This window comes from Podarcis vaucheri (genome assembly GCF_965113315.1).
Source record: "Podarcis vaucheri genome assembly, chromosome: Z".
In the NCBI taxonomy this organism is placed as follows: Eukaryota; Metazoa; Chordata; class Lepidosauria; order Squamata; family Lacertidae; genus Podarcis; species Podarcis vaucheri.
Genome location: NC_138758.1, coordinates 39,858,681 through 39,884,631, shown reverse-complemented (window position 1 = coordinate 39,884,631; position 25,951 = coordinate 39,858,681). Strand labels below are relative to the sequence as shown.

Here is a 25,951-nt window from a genome sequence, read left to right as displayed (position 1 = left end):
GTTTCAGTTTTTAGATTGTTTTGGGAAGTGCCAGTTAGGAACATAGGAAGCTGCTTTATATGGAGTCAGACCATTGGCCCATCTAGCTCAGTGTTCTCTACACTGATTGGCAGGTGCTTTCCAAGGTTTGGGGCGTACCTAGAGATGCCATTGGGTATTGAACCTGGGGCCTTCTGCATGCAAAATGGATGCTCTACCACTGAGCTACAGCCCTCCCTTAAGACATAGGAACACAGAAAGCAGTCTTGTATGGAGTCGGAACACAGGTCCATCTAGCTCATCATTGAGTACCATGACTGGCTATCCAGGGCTTCAGGCAGATGTCTCTCTCAGACCTACCTTGAATGCCATTGGAGATTCAGCCTGAGACCTTCCCCAAGCAAAACAGATGCTCTACCACTGAGCTGTGGCTCCTTCCCTGGATATATATGGGGTATATTGGAAAAGAAACTGCCTTATAACAAGTCAGACTGAAGGTCCATCTAGCTCAGTACTGTCTGCATGCTGAATGGGGGGGGAGGCTGAGGTGTAGAATGGGGAGCGCCAGGTGGCCATGGCCCTGGGAGCATATTTCCAAGAGGGCGAACGACAGGCTCCCTCATCAAGGCAAGGCTTTCAGGGCTGGGGTGGCAGTTCAGAGCTGCCCTTGCACCCGTCTGGGTCCCTGGGCTCCCTTGACCTCTGTTCCTGAGCACAAGGGCCACCAAGGGCAGCTTCCCCCTCCCATGCACTTTTGGGCCAAGGGAGCCAGGCAGGAGCTTCACTGGAGCACCCTCAGCAGAGGGCCCTTCTCCAGCCTGCCTCTGTTCCTCTTGTCCCTCCTCAGTGCATGGCGGCACCACCCTTCCCCTTCTTTTCTCTAAGGTCCAGAACCATATTTGTCCCCCAGGGCTGAGGTTCCTCATCTTATTCCCAGAAGGCAGGGAGCGTTGGGAAAAGGGCCTCTGGATCTGATCTCACTTGGTGAGCAGGTTTGTGTGTGAGAGAATAGGTGACTGTACCACTTAGAACTCTTGCTTTTGGAAGGTCTTGGTCTCTTGCCCTTAGTGCATTTTGCCCACACCAGTAGCAAGCAACAGTGCAAAATACTGGTTTTCTTGCAACAAGGAGCAACAGAAATAACCACACACCTATAGACTCCCAGTTTAGAAAATCTGTGCCCCTTCTCATGCAATGTGATTTCTCTTTTCCTTCTGTGATTTAAAGTTTGGTTTTGGATCGTCCACCAGGTTTTTTCCCCCAGTGGAGAATTAATAATTCCTGATTAGCATGCAATAACAGTGTTTAATTAACGTGTTGTGATGAAATACGAAGGTCTCCAGTTTGCTGGCCATATATCAGTTTATTTGGGGAGATCTGGAGAATTAAGCTACTGTAAAAAAGGTTTCAAATCCGCTCCCCTCCGGGAAAAGTGGATAAATCTCCATTAAAATGCTGCTGTTATTTTTGTAGATTCGAGTTAAAGTTGGACCTTTGGACTGAACACGTTAAAATGAAAATGGAGAGGACAACCTCTAATACATTAAATCTTAATTGCCAATGCATGCTGTCAGGGTTACTTCCAGATCCTAGCTCACAGAGGATCACGCTAGCCAGCGGTTGTTGATTAAAAGTCTTTATTGAGTTACAGTCTCCATTCTTGAGCTGCTGCGTGCAACCCTACGCCTTATGCTTAGGTCGGCGAAGCTCCTTCTGAGTCTCCGCCCCTTGCGCACCAACTTAATATCCTAGCCCTGCTCCACCTTTTCCGCCTGACAGTTCTCCTCTGGGTCCCTCTGCCCCCCTGGGTCTCTCCCTTCCGGGATTCTTCTGACGCTGACCCCCCTGACTCCCCTGTCTCCTTGCGCCGGGCTTTAGGACCTGGCTCTCTTTCCGGGCTGCCTACTGCGCCACCTTCCTGTGCATTTGAACTTGGCGCGCGCGCCCAACCTTCCACTTTCCGTCTAACCGTCACTTCGCTCCCCGATGAAGGTGTGGCCACTCCTGACTCGTGCCCTCCCTCCTGTTGTGAGCTGCCAGCGCTAGTTCCCAGGCGCTCTTCCTCTTCCCTACTCTCTGGCGGTGACGTAGGTCCCGATCTCCAACTGCTCCCCTCTGAGTCCCCTCTGGCTCTTTCTTCCTGGGGTGTCCCCCTAGTCTCCCCCCTTGCCCTTGCCACTGGTGCTCCTCTTTGTGAATCTTCTGATTCACTGGACAGACTCGGAGATCTCGGGTCGTCGTCGTCACTCATCCTTTCTTCTGCCTCCTCCCCCTCGCTCTCTGTTTCCTCCCTTGCCCTCGCCTCTGCTCCTGAACCCCTGACATCCATCCCCCCCTCAAAGCCCCCCCTTCCCCCCTCCCCTCCCTCCGGTGCGGGAACTGGGTGCTGCAGTGTCAAAGGGACGAATGTCGGGTACAGTTCGCTTCCCGTGGCCGGCCTCCATCCGCAGACTCCCGGTTCTTCCTCCCTGCTCTCGTCAACGACGGTCACCTCTGCTTCCATCTCCGTGCCGCCGTGCTCGAGACCCTGGTTGTCCCCGAAAAAGTCCATGTCGGTCTCTCCCTCGCTTCCTTCTGTAGGCGTAGCTCGTCCTGGACCCTCCAGCCACTTCCTGCGCCACTGCTCCTCTGGTCGATCATCCCACCAATACGAGGGTTCTGAGGCAGATCCCGAGGGTGACCCCTCCGGGGAACGGGCGTCTCGTGTCGGTTCCTCATCCGAGTCGAACCCCCGGAACGTGCTGGCTGAAAGCGTGGGCGTGAAAAGCCAGTCGTCGAAAAAGTCCGCCGGCATTGGCCTATGGGGAAAGAGGGCATGAAACTCTTCCTTGAGCAGAGGTTCATCTAGAGCGTAGCCCGGCACCCAGCTGTTGGCATTGGCCGGGGTGCCCCCCTTAGCGAGAAGGTATTCTACCCCCTCTTCCCCCCATCTGGAGTCCAAAATCTCCGTGACTTCGTTGAGGCGCACCTCCTGTGCCACTCCCCGTTGCCTGGTTCCCTCTCGGAGCGGACTCGGCGCCGTGCCGGGTTCCTGAAACCTGTGCGGTGCCTTGTAGGGAGTGAGCACCGATCTGTGGAACACCGGATGCATTCTGGAACCCTCCGGAAGCGCCAGCCTGAAAGCCACCGGGTTGACCTGCTCTTCGACTTGGTAGGGCCCCAGTTGCTTATGCCCTAGTTTCTTCTTGGCCAACGACCTGGCCGGCACTGCGTGGGCTGCTAACCAGACCCAGTCTCCCACCTGGATCTCTTCGCCAACCCTTCTGTGTTTGTCTGCCTGCACCTTGTATGCGTGTTTGGCCAGCTCCAGGTGCCGCCGCAGCTGATCGTGAACCTCTTGCAACTCCGACGCGAACGCATCTGCTGTCTGCGGCTCCCCCTCCACCAGTCTTTCCAGTCCCGGGAAGGTTCTGGGGTGCCTCCCGTTGTTGGCGAAGAACGGCGTGACCCCCGTGGACACGTGCTTCGTGTTGTTGTAGGCGAACTCGGCGAGCGGCAGGTAATCCACCCACGTCGCAGGCTGTTGATTCGCATAGCATCTCAGGTACTGCTGCATGATGGCATTGACCCGCTCCGCTTGCCCGTTGGTCTGCGGGTGTCTCGCCGACGCCAGGTTGATCTTGACGTTTAGGAAGCCCATCAGCTTCTGCCAGAAGTTCGAGATGAACTGCCGCCCGCGGTCGGACAGAATAGACCGTGGCAGACCGTGAACCTTGAACACGTGGTCTATGAACAGTTTGGCGGTTTGTTCCGCCGTGGCCACCTTCGCACACGGGATGAAATGCGCCATCTTGGAGAACAAGTCCACCACCACCAGCACGGCCGTCTTGCCCCTCGAGCTGGGCAGATCCGTGACGAAGTCCAGGGCGACTCTCTCCCATGGCTCGACCGGAGTTTGCAGCGGTTCCAACAGTCCGGCCGGCGGTCTGTGCACTGGTTTGGCCCTCTGGCAGGTGTCGCACCTCGCCACGTAGTCCGCGACCTCCCCTCTCATTCCGGGCCACCAGAAATCCCTGGCGACTAATTCCACCGTCTTCTCCTTGCCAAAGTGCCCGGCAGTGGGCGCGTCGTGCAGCTGATGCAGTACCTTGGCGCGAAGTTCGTCTCCCGGCACGTAGATGGCCCCTTTGCGGATGAGCAATCCATCTCTCAGCTGGAACCCGTTGGTCGCTGCCGTGCCCCTTCGCATCTCAGCCATCTTTGCTTGCGCGAAAGAGTCATTCTGCAACGCTTGTCGCACCGCCTCCAGGTCCACTGTCGCCGCAGCGCACGCCCACACTGTTGGTGCGAAGATGTGCATGGCGGCCGCTGGCGTGGCGTCCTCCAGATACTGTGGCTTACGGGATAGCGCGTCCGCCATGATGTTGGTGTCCCCCGGGACATACTCTATTCGGAAGTCGAAATTCGCAAAGAACTCAGCCCAACGTATCTGCCTCTGGTTCAGGAACTGTGCCGTGCGCCAGTGCTCCAGATTCTTGTGGTCCGTGCAGACCTGCACCATGTGCTTGGCTCCAATCAGGAAGTGCCTCCATGCTTTGAACGCTGCATGAATAGCCAGCAACTCCCTGTCCCAGATGGTGTAATTCTGTTCGGACTTGCTGAGCTTCCTGGAGTAAAACGCTCCGGGCCTCCAAACCCCCTGCGGGTCCTTCTGCAGCAGGACTGCTCCGACGGCCCTGTCCGAGGCGTCTGTTTCAACTCTCATCGGCCTGCTAGGATCGACATGAAGCAGCTGTTCCTCCGAGGCGAAAAGACGCTTGAGTGCCTGAAAGGACTACTCCGCCTGCGCTGTCCAGATGAACTTCTTTTTCTTGGAACTGAGCGTGTCTGTAATGGCTGCAGTCTGCATAGCGAAGCCTTTGATGAACTTGCGATAGAAGTTCGCGAAGCCGACAAATCGTTGGACCTCCTTCCGGTTGCGTGGGCTTTTCCAATCCAACACCGCTCGAACCTTGGCACTGTCCATGGCGAGCCCCTTGTCAGACAACCTGTATCCCAGGAAATCCACCTCCGTCACGTCGAATTGGCACTTCTCCAGCTTGGCGTAAAGCCTATGTTGCTGGAGCCTGCTCAGCACTTCCCTGACGTGTCTGTCATGCTCCTGCTGCGATTCCGAAAAGATCAGGATGTCATCCAAGAAACAGACGCACGTCTTGTAGAGGAGCCCCGCCAACACGTGATGCATGAAAGCTTGAAAAACGTGGGAGCCATTTTGCAATCCAAAAGGCATAACTCTATATTCGTAGGTGCCCAGGGGTGTGAACATGGCTGTCTTCCACTCATCTCCTTCCCGCATGCGAATCAGGTTGTACGCCCCTCGCAGGTCCAACTTGGTGAACACGCTGCCCTTGCGTACTTTCGCGAGGAGGTCGTCGATTCGGGGCATGGGGAAGTCCGACGGCTTGGTGACACTGTTCAAAATGCGGTAGTCCACCACGAGCCTTTTCTGGGGCGTGTCTCGCTTCTTCACAAAGAATACAGGACTGCCCCCCGCTGCCTGGGACTCTCGGATGAAACCGCGTTTCAAATTATGATCAATGAACACCTTGAGTTCCTGCAGTTCGTCTTCAGACATGGAATACAGCTTCCCTTTGGGCAGCGCCGCCCCCGGCAGCAGGTCAATCTTGCAGTCATATGGTCTGTGGGGGGGTAGCTTGTCTGCCTCCTTCTCGCAGAAAACCTCCAAAAATTCTGCGTACTTGTGGGGAATCGCTTGCAGCGTGCCGAGCAGCAGCTGTGACTCCTCTTGCTCCCCTTCTTGCTGGGGCATGATGCAGTGTTCAGCACAAAAGGAAGAACCGAAGGTCAGCTGCCTCTGGTACCAAGCCAGCGTCGGGCTGTGCCTGTCCAGCCAACTCATGCCCAATACGATAGGCGTGTCTGAGAGTTGAGTGACGTTGAAGCTGATAATCTCCTTGTGATTTCCAAGCCGCAGCACCATAGGTGGCGTCTGCTTCACCACTTGCCCCCCTAACAGCTCCCTGCCATCCACCGTGACAACCTGCAGTGGCAGCGCGGCAGGCAGCAACTGTATAGCGTGCCGGTCGACAAAGTCCTGCCCTATGAAGTCTGCATTGCTTCCCGAGTCGACGGTGATTGGCACGTCCATGGTGATTCCATTGGGTAGCTGGAGCGATGCGGTGAGCCTCACTACTGGCTTGGGCGGGAGGGGGTCCATGGGCGGTAAAATCTCTGGGGACTGCTTCACTGACACGTCTGGCTGGGCCCCAGTGCCTCCTCTTCCAGCCAGACATCGTCGTTTCCCTGCTGTGGTTCTCCTTGCTGCGTTGCTGCAGTCACCATTGCTGAGGCTGCAGTGTGCTTGTGGAGCCTCCGGGGACACTCTTTCGCCAAATGGCCTGGATCCTCGCAGATGTAACACTTCCTGTTCCCTCTAGGAGGCTTCGCTTTCACTGCTGCCGGTGCTAGGGCTCTGGCTGCTGACTGAGCCCTTGCACTCCCAACCTCCATCGGTTCCACCCCTCCCCCTGTTGGGGGCGTGGATTGCGCACGCGCTGCTTCTCTGGGAAGGAAGGAGGAGCCCCTAGCTGGTTCGCGCCCGCTGCGCCCTTCGTCCCTGCTCCACGGACGTTCTTCCAGCCGCACTCCCACCGCCAGCGCCCTCTGAACGATCTCCTGCGTGGTCCGGGGTCTCTCCCCCCTCGCAATCTCATCTTTCACCGAGCTGTTCAAGCCCTCCCAAAAAAGGTCTCTGACGGGAGCCGAATCTCTGTCCCATTCCAGGGCACTGACCAAAGCGAAAAAGCGGGCATGATATTGCCGTACGCTGGCCCTCCCTTGTCTTAGTCCGTGCACCTCCCTTCGGGCAAGATCCACGTCAATGCTTGATAAAAAACAGCCATCCATCGCTTTAATAAAGGCGTCCGCATTTTGGAGCGCAGGATCCTTATCCCTCCACAAATTGCGCAGCCATGCTTTAGCGTCTCCATGCAAATGGGACATGATGAACCCCACTTTCTCTTGTTCATCTCTAAAGTCTTTGTGCAGTAGTTGTAGTGCACACATTACGTCTGCTCTAAAATTGGGGTACTGTTGCAAATTCCCATCGAAGTGCGAGACCAGACTGCCTGTGCGTCTCCCCAACCCAATCCCCTCTGATTTGGGTGTCTGTTGCCCCTGCTTCGTAAGCACGTCCAACCTGACCTGGAGATCCCTGTAGGCGGCCGCTGCGTCCTCCTCTCTCTTCCTGGACGCCACCGCCTCGGCAGTCAGTCGTGAAACCGCGTCTCTGAGTTCCGTTATTTGCTGTTCGGCCGTCATATTGTCTACCGTTCGTGAGCTTTCTTGTAGGCACCCGCTTTCCCTCCTCTCCGCGAGGTCGTGGATGTCCACAATTTGAAGAGAAGGAGCTTACTGTCAGGGTTACTTCCAGATCCTAGCTCACAGAGGATCACGCTAGCCAGCGGTTGTTGATTAAAAGTCTTTATTGAGTTACAGTCTCCATTCTTGAGCTGCTGCGTGCAACCCTACGCCTTATGCTTAGGTCGGCGAAGCTCCTTCTGAGTCTCCGCCCCTTGCGCACCAACTTAATATCCTAGCCCTGCTCCACCTTTTCCGCCTGACAGTTCTCCTCTGGGTCCCTCTGCCCCCCTGGGTCTCTCCCTTCCGGGATTCTTCTGACGCTGACCCCCCTGACTCCCCTGTCTCCTTGCGCCGGGCTTTAGGACCTGGCTCTCTTTCCGGGCTGCCTACTGCGCCACCTTCCTGTGCATTTGAACTTGGCGCGCGCGCCCAACCTTCCACTTTCCGTCTAACCGTCACTTCGCTCCCCGATGAAGGTGTGGCCACTCCTGACTCGTGCCCTCCCTCCTGTTGTGAGCTGCCAGCGCTAGTTCCCAGGCGCTCTTCCTCTTCCCTACTCTCTGGCGGTGACGTAGGTCCCGATCTCCAACTGCTCCCCTCTGAGTCCCCTCTGGCTCTTTCTTCCTGGGGTGTCCCCCTAGTCTCCCCCCTTGCCCTTGCCACTGGTGCTCCTCTTTGTGAATCTTCTGATTCACTGGACAGACTCGGAGATCTCGGGTCGTCGTCGTCACTCATCCTTTCTTCTGCCTCCTCCCCCTCGCTCTCTGTTTCCTCCCTTGCCCTCGCCTCTGCTCCTGAACCCCTGACACATGCATTTTCATGTGAATGAAGGGCACCAAGTATCCTGTGTAGGGCCTGACTGTGGAACATCTATGTAAGGTGTATCCAGAGCAGCCATGTAGGGAACAGAGCAAAGAATACTTAGAGATTACCCAACAACAGAGATGGAGGACCTTTTTCAGGGAAGGGCCATGGTACCTTGGTGGTAGAGCATCTGCTTTGCACACAGAAGGCCCCAAGTTCAGTCCTTGGCATTCCCTTGTAGAGCTGGGAGAGACTTCTGCCTGAATCCCTGAAGAGCCATTGACAGTGCATGTAGACCAGGGGTAGGCAACCTAAGGCCCAGGGGCCGGATGTGGCCCAATTGCCTTCTCAATCCGGCCCGCGGACAGTCTGAGAATCAGCGTATTTTTACATGAGTAGAATGTGTCCATTTATTTAAAATGCATCTCTGAGTTATTTGTGGGGCATATTTTTCCCAAAAAAATATAGTCCAGCCCATCACATGGTCTGAGGGACGGTGGACCGGCCCATGGGTGAAAAAGGTTGCTGACAATGTAGACAATACTGAGCTAGATGGACCAAGAGTCTGTACAAGGCAGCTTCTTGTGTATTCGGTGCCCACCAAAATAGCAGAGCATAAACTTCTCACTGCACACTCCCATCTGTCACTGCTTCTTGAGGAGTCCACCAGCTACCTGGCCCAGTGTTTCCAGACTTAAAATAATCACATTTTCAGAGTTTAATATTACTGCCGGCATACTCCTTATTGGGCAAAGATTAGTTTAGGGTAGCTTTAGTAATACTATTTTATCCACACGTCCAGCATCTCCCAGACATATCCAGGATTCATCTGTCAAAAACAGTGTCCAAAAATTTCCGGAAATCAGTAAAAAAATGTCCAGTGAAAGTGGCAACCCAAGTCGGAAGTGTTGATTCTTTGGCGATTTCCTTTAAAAAAATAGCTCGGAAACTTCAACAACTTTACAGAAGAAAGCTCAACAACTTTTGTGTCTGGATTTTCAGTTTTTGAAATATGGCAACCCTAATTTTATTTCTGAATAGATAAGTAGATAGTTGCACGCACGCGCACACACACACACACACATTCTCCATGTACCCTATTAAACCCTTTTGTATATCTCCATGGGTATGTGTACCACTTTGGGAAACACTGTCTGAGAATATTAAAGTAAACTTCCTTTCCCTAGAAACTCCCTACAGTCTGATCCTCAGCATATTCATTTGGATCTTCTTTTTGGTGGGGGCAGGTGGGAGTTCATAGCCAAACTTAAGCTAGCACAGAACACATCTAGCTTTATTTCATGCAGTATTATATTTGAACTAGATATTTCTGAGTTTTATTACAATGTTTTTGTAGTCCCCTTGGGAGTGAGGTGGACGGTGTTAGAAACCGAAGTAAAACCTAGATTAATAACTTAATGTCCTACTAGCACCTACATAAAACAACATGTAAAATAACCCAGTATAACTGTGATTGGGTTTCCTGGGTGGGGAGGGCAGGCTGAACGCTCTGTAGAGCGACTCCCCTAAAGAAGTGAGCTGAGTTGATAGCAGAGGTGACATTTCCTGGTTCATAGATTGGGTATCTTAGCCCTGATGACGGACCAGCTGCTTCTGCAGGGGGTGGGGCACTGCTTGTGCCAGAATCACCGAAGCCACTCCCCCCACCCAATTTCTGGAAGGCAAAGTCATAAGATTAGCCATTTGAGGTGCTTAATCAAGAAATAATCATTCAGCTGTTTCTCAATGGCTAACACTGATGGGACTTGTAGTCCAACTCCTCTGGAGGGTCTGGGCATAACCGGGGGGAGCAGGGAAAGGCTGCTGCCCCCCCAAAAAAAAACCCCAATGGCCTACCCCCCACCCAACATAAGTCCTGGCTGCACCCATCTTGGAGCTCATCTGGTCAGGGAAGGCTGTTCTCAGGCCAGAGTAATAATACACTTTGAAGTTTCATTTCCTCAAAGGGGCGTGGCTAAAGGAGGAAGGGGAGGGAATAGGGTGCCCTCCATGATTCCCTCCCCCTTTTCAAACAACATTGCATTCAGAGCACTTTACTGTTTGAGATCTGGGGTGGGTGGGAGTAAACATGTTACAGAAGCCGTATTTTTCCCTGTTAAATATTAAAGGTACCCCTGACCATTAGCTCCAGTCGCGGACGACTCTGGGGTGGCGGCGCTCATCTCGCTTTACTGGCTGAGGGAGCCGACGTACAGCTTCTGGGTCATGTGGCCAGCATGACTAAGCCACTTCTGGCGAACCAGAGCAGCGCACGGAAACGCCGTTTACCTTCCCGCCGGAGCGGTACCTATTTATCTACTTGCACTTTGATGTGCTTTCAAACTGCTAGGTTGGCAGGAGCTGGGACCGAGCAATGGGAGCTCACCCTGTCGCGGGGATTCGAACTGCCGACCTTCTGATCGGCAAGTCGCTTTATTGAACCTTTATACATCCTTTTAAACCCACAAGCGGGACCTGAGCTTAGCAGCACCTACTCCATCTGCAATTTCCAGCAACTGATATTCAGAAGCAATAGCACCTCCAAGCATTATAGCTAGTAGCCTTTGACAGCTGAGCTTATATATTGAGGTGCTGCTTATGTTTTGTTGCACCTTCAATCATTCCTTAGTAAATCAACCTTTTGTTTTTATTTTACTTTTAAGTCCCCCACCTCTCCTCCACAGGCAATGGCAATTATTGGAACAATTCGCAATATCCTTTTTCTCCCTAACTAGGGTGCTTAAGCAGGAATCCAGTCCAGGGACCGGCTGGCACCCAACTAGCCATGTGGCAGATATTTGCATTTTTCCCTCCGGAGGGGAAGCTACAGGCGGGGGGGAGAGAGAAGAGGGGGAGGGAGTGAACTTTCCTTGATAGGAGTTCAGCCTCTCTGGTGAGCCACCCCTCGCCTTAAATTGAAATGACATGGGAAGGCTGTCAGGCTCCCTCCTGCCGTCTGTTCTGCCGATGGTATGCTAAGATCGCCATCTGTGTGCTCTTCCCTCTCCACTTCCTGTCATGCCCACGAGCTTTTGCTGAAAGTTTTCAGAGCAATCATTCCCAAACTGTCTGCTGCTGGGGAGCACGCAAAGTGTGCCTCAGGAGAGAAGGGCCAGTTTTCTCAAGAGAAGAATTAAATAGCGAAAGGCTCCCAATCCAATCCAAAGAAGATTACCCACAGAAGAGTCTGGTTCCTGAGTGAGTCCCAAGCCTCGCCTCCTTCCAGTCAGCCTCCACCAGGTGTCAGAAACACGTAAGGTGCAGTGGGATCGTTTCGTCATGCTCAGCGCAAAGGTGCAGCAGAATTCTATGCCTTGCAAAGGAGGCTCCCTGCTGCCTCTCTGTGCAGCTTCTCTTGACTTGCCTTCTTCGACCCAAGAACACAAGGATTCAGACAGAGATACAGTGGGTAGGCTCCTCAGAAGGCAGCTAGTTCTTATTCTTCTGAGCAGTTCAGGGCACAAGCCAGCCAAAATGATGGCCTTTTAAATTTCTTCCATTCCAGTGATGAGTGAAACACCTTTCTCATTGTGTCCCCAATTTTAATTCAAGGGAGGTGGCGATGGGGAATAGGTTAAACACTTATTCTGTTTTATTTATTCCAGAATGGGCTTTTGTGAACACTGCATTTTGTCATGTCAATCCTTTCTCTTTTCTTTCTCCCTCTAATTCCTTTAACAGGCCATGCAATATTTAAACTCGCATATCTAAGCAATCACGACTACAAACATCTCTACTTTGAGTCTGATGCTGCTACTGTCAACGAGATTGTGCTGAAGGTATGTGGCTTCCAAAGAATTAGTTGTTGGGTCAGGGGTCCATTTGCTGGGAGGTTCCAGTTTGCTATGACCTGGGTGAAAAAATACTTGCAAGAAGCATCCTCAACAAACGGGCAAGCATCTAGTTCTCAGTTCCACACTTACACACAACCTTCCTTTTCTTGCTTCTGAGAATCCAAGCATTGCTCTCACTTTTGCTGGGTTAAAAGCTGGAAATGTGCTTGTTTCGTAAGCAAAGCAATAGGAAGGTCAAAGACTCACTTTGTTGCCAAGGGCCATGGTTTTGTGCTCAGGCTGTGTAGTCATGGAGTGCTCTTAGTCTAGCACTGGGGAGTTTCAGCCGTCACGTGCCACAAGCCAAGGGCAGGCCTACTATGGAAATATGCTTACTGAACATCTTACTCAAAGGAGCACACGCAAGCAAGTCAAGGTACAGGCTACAAGGGAAAGTATAAATATACCCAGAGGGTTTAGCCAGCTTGATTTGAAGAATCCATTCTCTCTTTCTCTTTCTTTCTTTCTCTCTCTCTCTCTCTCTCTCTCTCTCTCTCGTTCTCTGACCTTAAATACCAATCATTTTGAGGCCACGAACTTGCAAAACTCCTTTACTGAAACCTCGTTCCTGTAAGAGCCTGTCCCCGCATGCAAAAGCCCCTGAAAGGCTGTAGCATCTAGCTGTAGAAAGCATCGTCCAGCCCCCTCTTGCCCCACTCTACAAGCTGCTGTCAGAGTCTGAATTGTTTGTCAGCAGCTTTTCCCTTTCCCCAAAATCAAGGTAAGGATAAGGCTGCAAACGGGCACCCTAGTAGTCCAGTGTGCTTGTAGTAGTTGTTGGCACTGATAGCTACTGCAAGTGCCTGGGAACTTCATTAGGTATGGATAGGCTATTGGTTAAACTACATCTGGTTCTTTTAAAATAAAATGTGGGGGAAGGGGTGAGCAGCTGGCACACTTGGACCAGAAACAGGTGGCCCCTGCTACCTGACAAGTTGGCATAGGCACAATATTTATCTGATGCACTCTACTGAGTATTCAGACTTTATGCCATAGGGTCAGGCATGATCTTGACATTGGAGGAAGCAGCCAAAAGTGGATTCAGCATGGACCTGGTGCCTGATCCTCCCATTTCATTGGAGACCAGTTTCCCCTCCTTCCTCCGCTATCACATGCTTTTAGCTTCAGCCAAGCTCCCAAACACCCACGACCCAAGCAGACGTCCTCCTTGCATACGGGTGGCCTTGGCTAAGCGACGGCCCTTTTGAAGGATTTAACAAATGGGAGTGTTCTTTGAGCATAGTGTGGAATATTTAAGCATGCATCCCACTGCACTCGGGCCTGGGCTTTATTGCTGCTGTTCGTCTTACTCAAAAGATTTCAGGAGTGTTCCATTAAAAGCATGAGTATGCTCTTGACATCTGAAAAACTTTTAGGTACCGGTTTTCTGATTCTAGCTCCTGGATTGTGGGGGTGGGGTGCAATCAAGTGAGTGAGTTTCATTTCCCCCTTTACAGAGACCCTTTCACAGGTCTCCAATCCCTGGCACTGTCTTTTCCATTCAGGCTGTTTGTTTGTTTGTTTGTTTGTTTGTTTGTTTGTTTGTTTGTTTGTTTTGAAGGGAAATCTTTCTCCCTTTTTTATTGCTACGGTTTACTTTCTTTTCTTTAATTTAAGGAAATACAGCTTGCCTGCACACCCCGGCTGATTTACTTTCTGAAACGAAGGCGCTTAATGCTGTTGGAAGGTTAAACGGAACTTGCTGCCATCTATTATTTTTATGGCAATTTAAAATTTTCTAGTGATAAGCTTTATGTGCCATTTCCAGTCCTTAACATTTTTTCCCTCCCATGTAAAGCTTATGGCAGTGTTCAGTAACTGACATATGCTAAGGAATCTTGGTTCTCACCCACCACCCAAGCAAAAAGAAAGGCCTCGGTGCAAACTCCCATCACCAAGCACCCCTCCTTTGTCGTTGCCTTCACCATTCACATTTTTACAGCATCCCTAGAGAGTTTTTGGCATTGCTTTTTTTGGAACTCTAAAAATATTGGTAGGTTTGGAGGAAGAGAGGTGGGAGATGATGGAGGGTGTAAGGCTATCAATGGTTACTAGCTGTTCCCGCTCCACCGGTGGAGGCAGTATGATTCAGAATATCAGTTGCTAGGAATCGAAAGTGGGGAGAGCACTTCTGCAATCAAGTTCTGCTTGCAAGTTTCCCATAAGGACACCTGGTTAACTACTGTGGAAACAGGTTGCTGGACTAGATGGGTCTTTAGTCTGACCCAACTAAACCCTTTACCTACTGTTGTCCTTCCTTGGTTTTTGCGTATTTAAAAAAAGGAGTTAAGATCAATGGTCCCTGCTTCTTGTACTCCCACAATAGCATTGGCAACTACATGCAACCATAACTAGGCATGGATTTGATAACCCCAGTTTTTGTGTGAAGGTGGAGGAATGATCTTGGTCCTCAAGGCTGCCAGCTGTCCTCAGAATTTATTTAGTTATTGTTGTTATTGCTGTTGTTATTTATTGAATTTTTCTACTGCCCTTCATCCAAGGAGCACAGGGAGGTTTACCATATAAAAACACAAAAATGTATCACATAGTTACAAGCAGAAACAATACCCGCCCCACCCACATAGTTCAAAAGGCCATAAATTATTTAATTAGCCAAAGGCCTGGGAAAAGAAAAATGTTTTCACCTGCTACCTAAATATACGTAACAAAGACACCAGACAAGCCACCCTGGGAGAGCATTCCACCAACAGGGAGCCACTGCAGAAAAGGCCAGTTCTTGTGTTGCCACCCTCCAGGCCTCTTGCAGAAGAGGCACATGAAGAAGGGCCTCAGATGATGATCTGGGTCAGTTCATATGGGGAGAGGCAGTCCTTGAGGTATTGTGACCGTGAGCGATTTAAGGCTTTATTGGTCAAAACCAGGACTTTGAATTGGGACCAGAAACTAAATTGGCATCCAGTGCAGATGAGCCAGGGTCAATGTGATATGCTCAAGCCGACACGTTCCAGTGAGCAACTGGCCATTGAATTCTTCACCATCTGATATTTCCAAACCATCTTCGGAGGCAGCCCCACGTATAACATGTTGCAGTAATCTAACAGAAGCACACTAATTAGCAAGTAATTAGGAGCACAGGTAGTTGCCCTACCTAAGAGTCAGGCCATTTCCTATGCAGCTTAGAACTGTCTACCCTAACTGACAGCAGGTCTCTGGGGCTTCAGACAGGGATCTCCTGGTCTTCCTTGGAGATGCTTGAACCTAGGACCTTCTGCATGCAAAGCAGATGTTCTGCCACTGAGCTACACCCCTTCCCCCAAGGACTGCTTGAGCCTTAGAATAGAATCATAGAATCATAGAGTTGGAAGAGACCACAAGGGCCATCGAGTCCAACCCCCTGCCAAGCAGGAAACACCATCAGAGCACTCCTGACATATGGTTGTCAAGCCTCTGCTTAAAGACCTCCAAAGTAGGAGACTCCACCACACTCCTTGGCAGCAAATTCCACTGTCGAACAGCTCTTACTGTCAGGAAGTTCTTCCTAATGTTTAGGTGGAATCTTCTTTCTTGTAGTTTGGATCCATTGCTCCGTGTCCGCTTCTCTGGAGCAGTAGAAAACAACCTTTCTCCCTCCTCTATGTGACATCCTTTTATATATTTGAACATGGCTATCATATCACCCCTTAACCTCCTCTTCTCCAGGCTAAACATGCCCAGCTCCCTTAGCCGTTCCTCATAAGGCATCGTTTCCAGGCCTTTGACCATTTTGGTTGCCCTCTTCTGGACACGTTCCAGTTTGTCAGTGTCCTTCTTGAATTGTGGTGCCCAGAACTGGACACAGTACTCCAGGTGTGGTCTGACCAGAGCAGAATACAGTGGCACTATTACTTCCCTTGATCTAGATGCTATACTCCTATTGATGCAGCCCAGAATTGCATTGGCTTTTTTAGCTGCCGCGTCACACTGTTGGCTCATGTCAAGTTTGTGGTCAACCAAGACTCCTAGATCCTTTTCACATGTACTGCTCTCAAGCCAGGTGTCACCCATCTTGTATTTGTGCCTCTCATTTTTTTTGCCCAAGTGCAATACTTTACATTTCTCCCTGTTAAAATTCATCTTGTTTGTTTTTGCCCAGTTCTCTAATCTGTCAAGGTCGTTTTGAAGTGTGATCCTGTCCTCTGGGGTGTTAGCCACCCCTCCCAGTTTGGTGTCATCTGCAAATTTGATCAGGATGCCCTTGAGTCCATCATCCAAGTCGTTGATAAAGATGTTGAATAAGACCGGGCCCAAGACAGAACCCTGTGGCACCCCACTAGTCACTCTTCTCCAGGATGAAGAGGAACCATTGATGAGCACCCTTTGGGTTCGGTCAGTCAGCCAGTTACAAATCCACTGAGTGGTAGCATAGTCAAGACCGCATTTTACCAGCTTCTTTACAAGAATATCATGGGGCACCTTGTCAAATGCTTTGCTGAAATCAAGGTAGGCTACATCCACTGCGTTCCCTTCATCTACCAGGCTTGTAATTCTGTCAAAAAACGAGATCAGGTTAGTCTGACATGACTTATTTTTCAGAAATCCATGCTGACTATTGGTGATCACAGCATTCCTTTCTAGGTGCTCACAGACTGTTTGCTTAATGATCTGCTCCAGAATCTTCCCTGCTATTGATGTCAGACTGACTGGGCGGTAATTATTTGGGTCCTCTCTTTTCCCCTTTTTGAAAATAGGGACAACATTTGCCCTCCTCCAGTCTGCCGGGACTTCGCCTGTTCTCCAGGAATTCTCAAAGATGACTGCCAGTGGTTCTGAGATCACATCTGCCAGTTCTTTTAATACTCTTGGATGCAGTTCATCTGGCCCTGGAGACTTGAATACATCTAATCTAGCCAAATATTCTTGTACTATCTCCTTAGTTATTCTGGGCTGTGTTTCCTTTGCTGAATCATTTGCTTCAAATTCTTCAGATTCTTCAGGTTGCCTACTTCCAGTCATCCTTCCTTAAGAGGGATGGGTAATTTGGCCATTTCTCTATGGAGTCAGGCATGATTAAGATGTTCATACATTCCCATTGCTAAGGCACAGTAGAACTGACTCCCCTTGGTAGAAGCTGCCTGATGTCTCTCTGTCTGAGTCACTGCTCTGAGCTTGTCTCCTTCCAGTGCACACCCAAGGGATTGACTTACACAGCAACACAGCAGAGCAGATTCTTCTGAGAATGACTCAACTTTATACCTAATGGTTTATCACTTTCTCTCCCCCCCCCCTTTTTTCTAATCCAGAGGGGGGAAATGAACTTTGTCAGTAAGATGATTGGGGCACAGAGATAGCATTGAGTTTAATGGTATAATCGTAATAGTGTCAAACTGAGACCCAGGAGACACAGGTTCAAATCCTCACTCAGCCATGAAGCTTGCTGAGTCACCTTGGGCCAATTGGGCCTTCTCTTGCCTTGGTCACCTCACAGGGTTGCTATAAGGGGGGGAGGAGGGGAGGAAGAGCCATACATACTGCACCATGATTCATGGCAAAATGGCAAAATAAAATGTGAAATATACTAAATTAAAATCAAATGAAATTACTTTCTGGTTGGCAGGCAACTCATCCAAGTGAGCTAAGTCACATGCAACATACACAAAGTGCAACCTGGGTCGTGGTGATGATTTTGTTTGGGGTTGGTTGGTTCATGAATTCTCTGATTAATCCATTTATTTCTGTAGAGGAAGGGATGGAACTTGGCTCGTACTTCTCCAATTAGATCCTTTGCATGATCAAGAAATAAAAGACCTGAGAATCTACTTACCACGAAACCTCCATACATACATATACATGGGCATATAGATATATAGCTATTTAGATATATTCTTCCAATCCACCCCTAGCCCCCACAGCTTCATCTGCAACAGAAGAGAAACACCCTGCGGTGCATAAAATTGGGTGAGATTTCATGCCACAGCATATTAACCAGCTAATGGCGGAGCAAAGGGCGTTTTTATCTTTTGATTTTTGCATTAACCTTCCATTAAAATTATCTATGTGATTATCGCCCAAGCACTGGGAGATAATAAATTTTAAGGAAGAGCTGGCTTGCTAAATATCATTTAAAAATGCCTCCATCAAGTAACATGTGCCAAAACATCCTGGGCACATAAAAAACAACCAAGACCACAAACTTCGTAAGGAAAGAAGTGGCCTGGTAGAATAAAGTGCCCTTTATTGCAGACTATTTAATGGCTCATGCTCAGTACAGCAGCACCTTGCTGAGGAATGTATCCAGGTCAGTTCTACTCAGACAGGACCCACTGAAATAAATGCACCTAAATTAGCTATGCCAGCCAATTTCAATGAGTATTCTGATTAGGACTTACACTGGATGCAACCCTGAGTAACAGTGTTTATCAGTCAAAGAGTGATCAGTGCCAGTTTTCTGGATAGAAACATAGGTAGCTGCCTTGTACCAAGTCAGGCCATTGGTCCATCCATCTCACTCTTGTCTACACTGACTGGCAGGGGTTCTTTGGGATTTTGGGCACTCTCTACCTGTGGATTCCAGGAATTGAACCTGGGACTTTCGCATGCAAAGCAAATGCTCTACCACAGAGCTCTGTGCCCTTCCCCCTAAGGATGTTAACATTAGGGAAAGAAGCCTATAAACAAGAATTGTCTCTCTAAGATGGCCCTGTAGGGGACAGAATGCTATAATCAGCTAGGCTGCTGGTTTTGGATTGAGATGGGGTGGTGGGAGAAGGACGCTGAACAGCCTTCAACAGCTTGCTGCCCTCCAGCTGTTTTTGACTACAACTCTTACTAGCCCCAGCCAATACTCGGCTTCTGTTTTTTTGTGGGATGAGCAAATGTCAGGGGTAAGTGGGTGATGTTTTTTAAGAGCTGAAATGTGTGTTAAGACTCTGCTACTTGAAACAGCTCTCAGTCAGGGTTGGCATTTTCTTATAGCAAGCCACAAGCATGCAAAAAACCATGGGAGGCCGAGATTAATTTTTTTTTTTTAAATCCCTTCTAGGATAATCCTGCCTACTGTGAACCAAGCCCTGTTTGAAATCACTGGGGCTTGTTTTCCAAGTAAGCCTGCTTAGGAGCAGGACTTTCTCATGCTGCTGCCTTAAAAGTGAAACAGCTCTTCCTCTGTGTTTTTTTTCCCAATAGGTGAACTATATCCTGGAATCCCGTGCCAGTACAACACGAGCAGATTACTTGGCTCAAAAGCAAAGAAAACTGAGTCGAAGGACCAGCTTCAGCTTCCAAAAGGAAAAGAAATCAGGGCAGCAGTGAAGTCTAGACTTGTCTGGAGTCCAGCTGCCCTGCTTGGGAATAAGTAGGAAACGCTCCCTCTGGGACAAGAGGGACTCATGAATTCTGGTGGCTAGTGGCCAGCCAGCATAGGAATTATTTTACAGGTATTATTTTACAGGTCGACATGACATATTTTACACAGCCGCTTTTGGCAATGGGCTTTGCCCTTTCATAGGAAAAGAAAAAAGAGCCATATCAGCCCCAAAGAGGACATAGTTGGGCTTTCAATGTCTCCCGCTGGGGCCAATAGAGGCCTCTATAGGCTTGACTTCCTGTTTGTTTGTTTGTTTGTTTGTTTGTTTGTTTGTCTGTTTGTTTGTTTGTCTGTTTGTCTGTTTGTTTTTGTAGAAATCTCCAAGGTACAGTTGCAAGGAAAGTGCCATAGGATCGCAAAAAAATAAAGTCCAGAGGTGAAAACCGAATGGCCCTTGTTTGTAGCCTACACACACACACAGGAGCGCACAGCTCACAGACAAACCCACAAAGACAAACGTATCGCTGCTGACATGATCAAATTTCCTAAAAACCAACAAACAGGACAAATGTATCCATTTTTGTTACTAATAAACAAATTGTACTCTTTTTCAATGTCTTAATTTCAGTGATTGGTTCTTTCAGTGGTGTGGTCAAAGATGGAAAAGTCGGCTGTTTTTGTTATCCCAAATTCATTGTCTTCTGCTGTGAACCATGTACTGTTTTTCTTTACTCTGAAACATACACACATACATGTCTCAAATCATCCATTGCTCTGGACTCTGGTCAGCAGGGAGGGAGGGGTGTAGGATAAAGCACATATCTCTGATGGGCCAGATTCAGAGAAGAATGTAAGAACATAAGAAGAGTTTGCTGGACTAGAAGAGTAGCCCATCTAGTCCAGCATCACATTCTCACAGTGGCCAACCAGATGTTCCAGTGGGGAGGCAGCAAGCAGGATTTGACCACTCCTGTCTCCTCTTCTGTGGTTTACAGCAGCTTCTTTTCAGATGCATTGCTGCCTTGGGACGCAGAGGCAGAACACAGCCATCACAGCTAATAGGCATTACCAGCCCACTCCTCTCTTAATTTGTGTAACTTTTTAAAAAAAGTCATCTAGGTTGTTGGCCATCACTGCCTCCTGTGGGAGCGAGTTCCATAGTTAAACTATGCACTGGATTAGACTCTTTGTCCTTCAAGAGATAGGGAGAGCTTTTTTGTAGTACTTCAGATCACTTCCACTGCACCCCTGCATCTATCAGGTGGATAGACTGTCTCAGGGGGGGAAGCCTGTTGTCCTTTCTGGATCTTACCTGCAACAGAATGAGCTGATGAGAGTGCTGAAGTAGACAACCACTCAAAATGCCCAGAAAGGTCATTTTCAATGCTCAACTATGCTGCGCGCGCGTGTGCACACACACACACACACATATATATATATCCCTGCAGATAGAAAGCTAGCTCAGTTAGCAAAAGGTGGTGATAGAACCTGTTTGTTTCAGGTGCCCAAATGCCATTTTGCAGGGAGTTTTGTGGGGTGGGGGAAAGTATTAAAAAGAGAAATCTCTCCACCTACAATCTGAAGTGGTTTGGCCCATTCTACCACCTCATTCCACACCTGTCCTCCTACAGGTTTTCACTGATCCTCCATGCAACAGCCCTATAAGGTAGTTCTGGTTTATTAACATGAAAACATTGCAATGAAGGAGCTGAGGCTGAGAGGCTATTTGTGACCTACTAAGTTCATGGCTCAAGCCAAGTAATAAGGTATGATTTCATTTGTGGATTTCCCAACTCACACCTAACCAGCTCTGCTAGGAATGGCAAGTATGACACTGCAATCCCATTTCTCGATTGCTAGGAATCCAACTCATCCCCCTTCTGGCTTCTGAGATTTTCCCATTTATGGTATGCTCAGCAGACTGGCAGTTCAGGTTTAGAGAGAGAATTCCAAGCTGCATGTGCAGGCACCAAAGTTCTGCTTCATGGTGAATAAGTTGGCACTCATGGGATTTTTGACTACCTTTAACTCACCTTCTGCTTTAAAGGCTAGTAACCAACTGAGCTGTCGTGGCATAACCCAGGACAGCCCTATAGAGGTTGTAGCTCCACTGCAGTGGGAGCCCATCTAATCACTGAGAATCCATTTATTTATTTCCAGAGGCACCAAATTACAAGCCTAGGCTGTTTCCTGGTTGTGAACTGGATTTGGCCTTTGGGCCACCCACTTCCTGGTATATTGTGTGGCGGGAACTCTTTTCCCTGCCATGCACCTTCTTGGGAGGCCTAGAGAGAGTTCAGAGCACTTTCTCCCCAAGGAGTGAGATGCCCAGGCTCTCAAGCCCACCCTCTGGGAGAAACCAGAAGGAAGGAACCTCATTAAGGCAATGCTTGGGTGCAGCCCAGCCAAGATTAATGGGGGCAGTTATTCACAGAGACATGTCTGTAATGGAACCATGAATTTCCAGAGGAATCTGCCTCCCAGAGTTGTTGCTACATTTCAGGAGAGAGCTTCGGCTGAAATTAATGCTGCTTAAATCATCAGCTCGAGTGCCAAATGGCCTTCTTCATGGCCTCTGCCGCAACTGGGAGCCAGGCAAAAGGTTTTTACGATGCACCAAAAGAGGAGGAGGAGGAACTCTCTGGAGGGAGGCTATAAAGCAGTGGCGCTCAAAACTTCCTGCCATTAGAGATCCCTTCTGCACCCCCATACAGACATACACATCGGCTTTGTTTGCTAAGAATCCGTAATGCCTCCGCTGTAGAACCTTTGCCCCTCCTCCTTGGCTCACTGCAGAAGATTCTGGGAATCTCCACTGGAGCACGTTCAGTTCAACAATGCATTGGGGGCAAGGAACACTGGGACTTGCCAATGGTCGCTGTGGACTGAGGCAGCATCCAAAAATGTATGGCAGACCTACATGGCATCACGTGCCAGGGGAAGATAAAGATTTCAAGCAGGAGACTTGCCTCTCACCCAAATGCACTACAATGTCAAGAGTTGAAAGGTGACGGCTAGACTTCGATCTAGCATTAAAAGAGGAACAGAATGATTGCTTTCTTTTCCAAATTCTTAGACCATATAACCACAGACAGATCTGTAGATGTGAGCAGTGTCTAGAAAAAAATCAAGTAAAGCCCCAGCTGGAAGGACAAAGTGGTATAATCCCTTCAGCTACCTCAGGGCTCTACCACCTCAGTCTGATGCATATATAGGCCACCCTTTAGAATTAGCACAGAGACTGCTCTTCCCAGACTTGCTCCTCCTTTGGAGATGGGCAGAGAGTCAGTTGCCTGCAAATCGGGCGAGTGAATGGTTAAAGCAGGTCTCCTTGTCACGTTTTATTCTTGCTGCACACCTCTTGCTTTAAATGTAAAAATCTCAACAGGGTGATGTTGGCTATAAAAAGCCCTAAGCATGATTTGTGAACTCTCCCAGCCTTGGTAATCTCATCAGAGTAATGGGATTATATTTCAAATCGCCGTGGCCTGTTCATTACACATTTAAACTCCTTTTGACAGAGGAAAAGTTAAATAAAATGTGTGCGTCAACCGTGGTTGACTCTCCTGGCTCTCTCTCTTGATTAGGCAAACAGACGCTCAGCTCCAGAATGAAAAAATAATGCCCTCGTTTATTCACTTTTTCTGACAAGTCACAATAGATTTTTTTTAACAGCAAATGAGGAGAGCCTCTCTCAGGTGTGCCGAGGGGAGAGGGGCCTGAGAGCATCACCCCAACAAAGTTAATGTCTCCTCCAGAAAAGTAGAACAACCAACATGAGTGATCACATCTGGGGAAGGTGTGGCTGATTCCACCTCTGGCTACTGCCAGCATTTCTCCAAGCAGCTTGGCAAGGAATTAAGGATTATTCCACCCCTGGCTTGCCCATTGTTGCTTGATTTAGCTGCCAATATTGAATTGCGCTAGTCTCTTGCCTTTTTGCCAGAATAGATATATGTCTAACCAAAGTTAGAGTCCTTTAGGATCAGGACAAAAGCCCTATCAAGTCCAGCACCCCCTTCTCCAAATGACTATAGAAAACCCACAGGTAAGGCTGAGAAGGCAGTAGCTCTTTCCTACTGTTATTCCTCAGCAACTGGCATCCTGGGCCCTGACCTGAACCTAGAAACTCCATTAACTGTCATGGCTAACAGCTGTTGGTAAGTTCACTCCATGGGTGTGCCTAACTCCTTTTTCATAAGGTCTTAAGAAGAGCTGCACTTGATCAGATCCAAGAGAGACTCAGTCTAACATTCTGTTGTCCATGGTGGCCAACCAGATACTTCTGGGAAGCTGACAAGCAGGACATGAGCACAGCAGCCTTTCTTCAATTGTTTGTCCTCAGCCTATAGAACTCGGAGGTAGGTTGCCTTTGCACATGGAGGTTCTCTTTAGCTATCATGTTTCATAACCCATCAGCTCAGCAAACCAGATGAACATATCCAGAATACTGCAGTCAGCCGCAGTGTCTGGGTAGAAATCACGGAAATGTCTGGGAAAATCAGGACCTATGGCAACCCTAGATTAATCTAATTCCCCTTTTAAGCTATTTAAACTTGTGACCACATATTGGGGCAGCAGAAGTATAAGTGAAGTAGGAGCCTCATATCTGGCATTGGTTGGGAATTCTAAGTAAGAAAAAAAACTGAGTGCTGTTTTTTAGTCAGTGGTTAAAATCACTACAGCTTTCAAAGGTTCAGTCTGCCATCTTGATTCAAAAAGGCTTCTGACTGTAGCCAAACATAGATGAAATATTACTCTTAGATCTCAGGAACCGTCATGCTGAATTGGGTTACGATATCTTAAGAGGCGTCCGAATGCATAGTGAACGAAGCTTCCAAAATATATAGTAGTTCATGCAGATATGAACAAACCTTTCCTTTTACTTGTCCTGAATCCATAGATAGTTTTATTGACACTGTGGAAGAAGAATAAAATTATAAAGGTATTAACGAATTAAATAAAATTGAAATGTGTATGAGAAGGGCTGAGGACGTGAAGGTTGAAATGTGAAGGTTGTGTTTGCAAGAGAACCTTGAGATAAGGACAGAAGGACATGTGAGCAGGACCAGCTGCTATAACTGTTAAGGACAAAGGGAGGAGGGAAATATAAGAAGTTGGTATGCCTTACCCCAATGGAAGCTAGTTGAAGGAAATATTGCCAAATATGGACACAACTGCCCTTTGCTTCCCTTTGCATAGGAATGCTTATGCTCTTTTTCATATTTAGTGTGCTGCCCCCAACTACTTGCTGGTTTAGGCTGTGTCGCACCAGTCTTGCAATGCCTAAATAAATGTCCTGTTTTGGTGACAACTGGTGTCTGTCTTCAGTTGGCTGTTCCAGGCAGCTGGAACCCCAAAGCAACTACTCTATTCTGAACTTAAAAATGGAAAGCATAATGCTGGTGGTCAACAAAAGAGGTTTAAAGACTGCCTCAAGCTAAATCTTAAAAAATGTAGTATAAACACTTGACAACTGGGAAACACTGGCCTGTGAACGCTCCAGCTGGGGAACAGCCTTTACCAAAGGTGTCATGGGCTTTGAAGACACTGAAACTCAGGATGCAAGGGAGAAACCTGCTAAGAGGAAGGCACGCTTGGCAAATCCACACCGTGATCAAATCCCACCCAGAAATCAATGTCCCCACTGTGGAATGACTTGTGGATCCAAAACTGTTCTCCACAGTCACTTACGGACTCATTGTTAAAACCGTGTTTATGGAAGACAATCTTACTCGGCTACAAGTGATCGCCAAATAAGAAGAAGATTTCCACAACAGTAACATGGCAGAGGGTGGGAAGAAAGGTCTCTCTATCTGTTTTCTCTATGCCATACATAGTGGGTTTTAAAAACAATTTTTTATTGCTTTTTAAGCAAATACAGTAACAATAACCATTGAACATGCCCATTGACTTCAGACATAAAGTCACACATTCAGTGTTCAAACCTATTACTTAACGCAACCTCTCTACTGAGAAAATGGAGCAAGTATAATAAGGACTTGATTTTGGTCATTAACGTAGTTAAAGAAAGGGGTCCCTGTTCCTTGGAAGGTGTCTCTGTTCGCTATGGCTTTAATTGCTCTCCTGTGTCTGGTGAGATGCTCAGACACTGCTATATCCCAGGTATTATTTTCCCATTTGTTCAGGGGTATTTCAATCTGGTTCTTCCATACATAGTTTTATAAAATCATAGAACTGTAGAGTTGGAAGGGACCCCAACGGTCATCTAGTCCAGCCCCCTGCTCACCTCTGAGGGTGGTCCTTAGTCTGGCAATGAGAGGTCTATTCTGCAGCACCTCTCCTCTCCTCAGTGAAGCCCGGCTGGCTCCAACATTGTCATCATTAGAGCATCAGACTTTTGGGGCAGCACAAACAATTGGATATTATATTCTGGCTGTGTTTTTAATGCATTTGTGTATTTTTCTTCCTGTATTTTATGCTTCTTGTGAATCATTTCAGGACTTTTTGTTGTGGGGAGCAAAGCCTTTCCTGGTGCACCACACCTAACACCTCCTACAAAAGAGGGTTTGTCCCTGGGGCAAACAGAAGGGTTCAAGCCTGGCTTGCCTTGCGGATACTTCTTCCGCATGGCCTGAGCCACAATGGACATTGTCAGCTATTAGACGCCATTGCTTTGCCCAAGAGGGTGGACACAGAAGGGGAAGCTGAGGACCACAGAAAAAGAAATGAGCAGCCACTTAAAGCAGGAATCGCCAACATGGTGCCCTCAAGATGTTATTGGACTCAAACTCTCTCTCTCTCTCTC

General features: G+C 48.6%; 1 protein-coding gene across 9 annotated transcripts in view; it reads left to right on the top strand.

Annotated features, from left to right (window-relative positions):
• MAPKAP1 (MAPK associated protein 1) overlaps positions 1-19,790 on the top strand; it is a 199,567-nt gene extending 179,777 nt beyond the window's left edge. For 7 of the 9 annotated variants that reach the window (XM_082207708.1, XM_082207706.1, XM_082207703.1 and 4 more), the window contains 2 exons: positions 11,788-11,885; positions 19,062-19,790. In XM_082207708.1, coding sequence (XP_082063834.1) covers positions 11,788-11,885; positions 19,062-19,187 — 224 coding nt within the window. In that variant the 3' untranslated portion in view covers positions 19,188-19,790. Of the gene's footprint in view, positions 1-10,235; positions 10,411-11,787; positions 11,886-19,061 lie in introns of those variants that run through there. The other 2 variants (XR_014215512.1, XM_082207710.1) reach the window with 2 other exon arrangements.
• Positions 19,791-25,951: the final 6,161 nt, after the last annotated feature.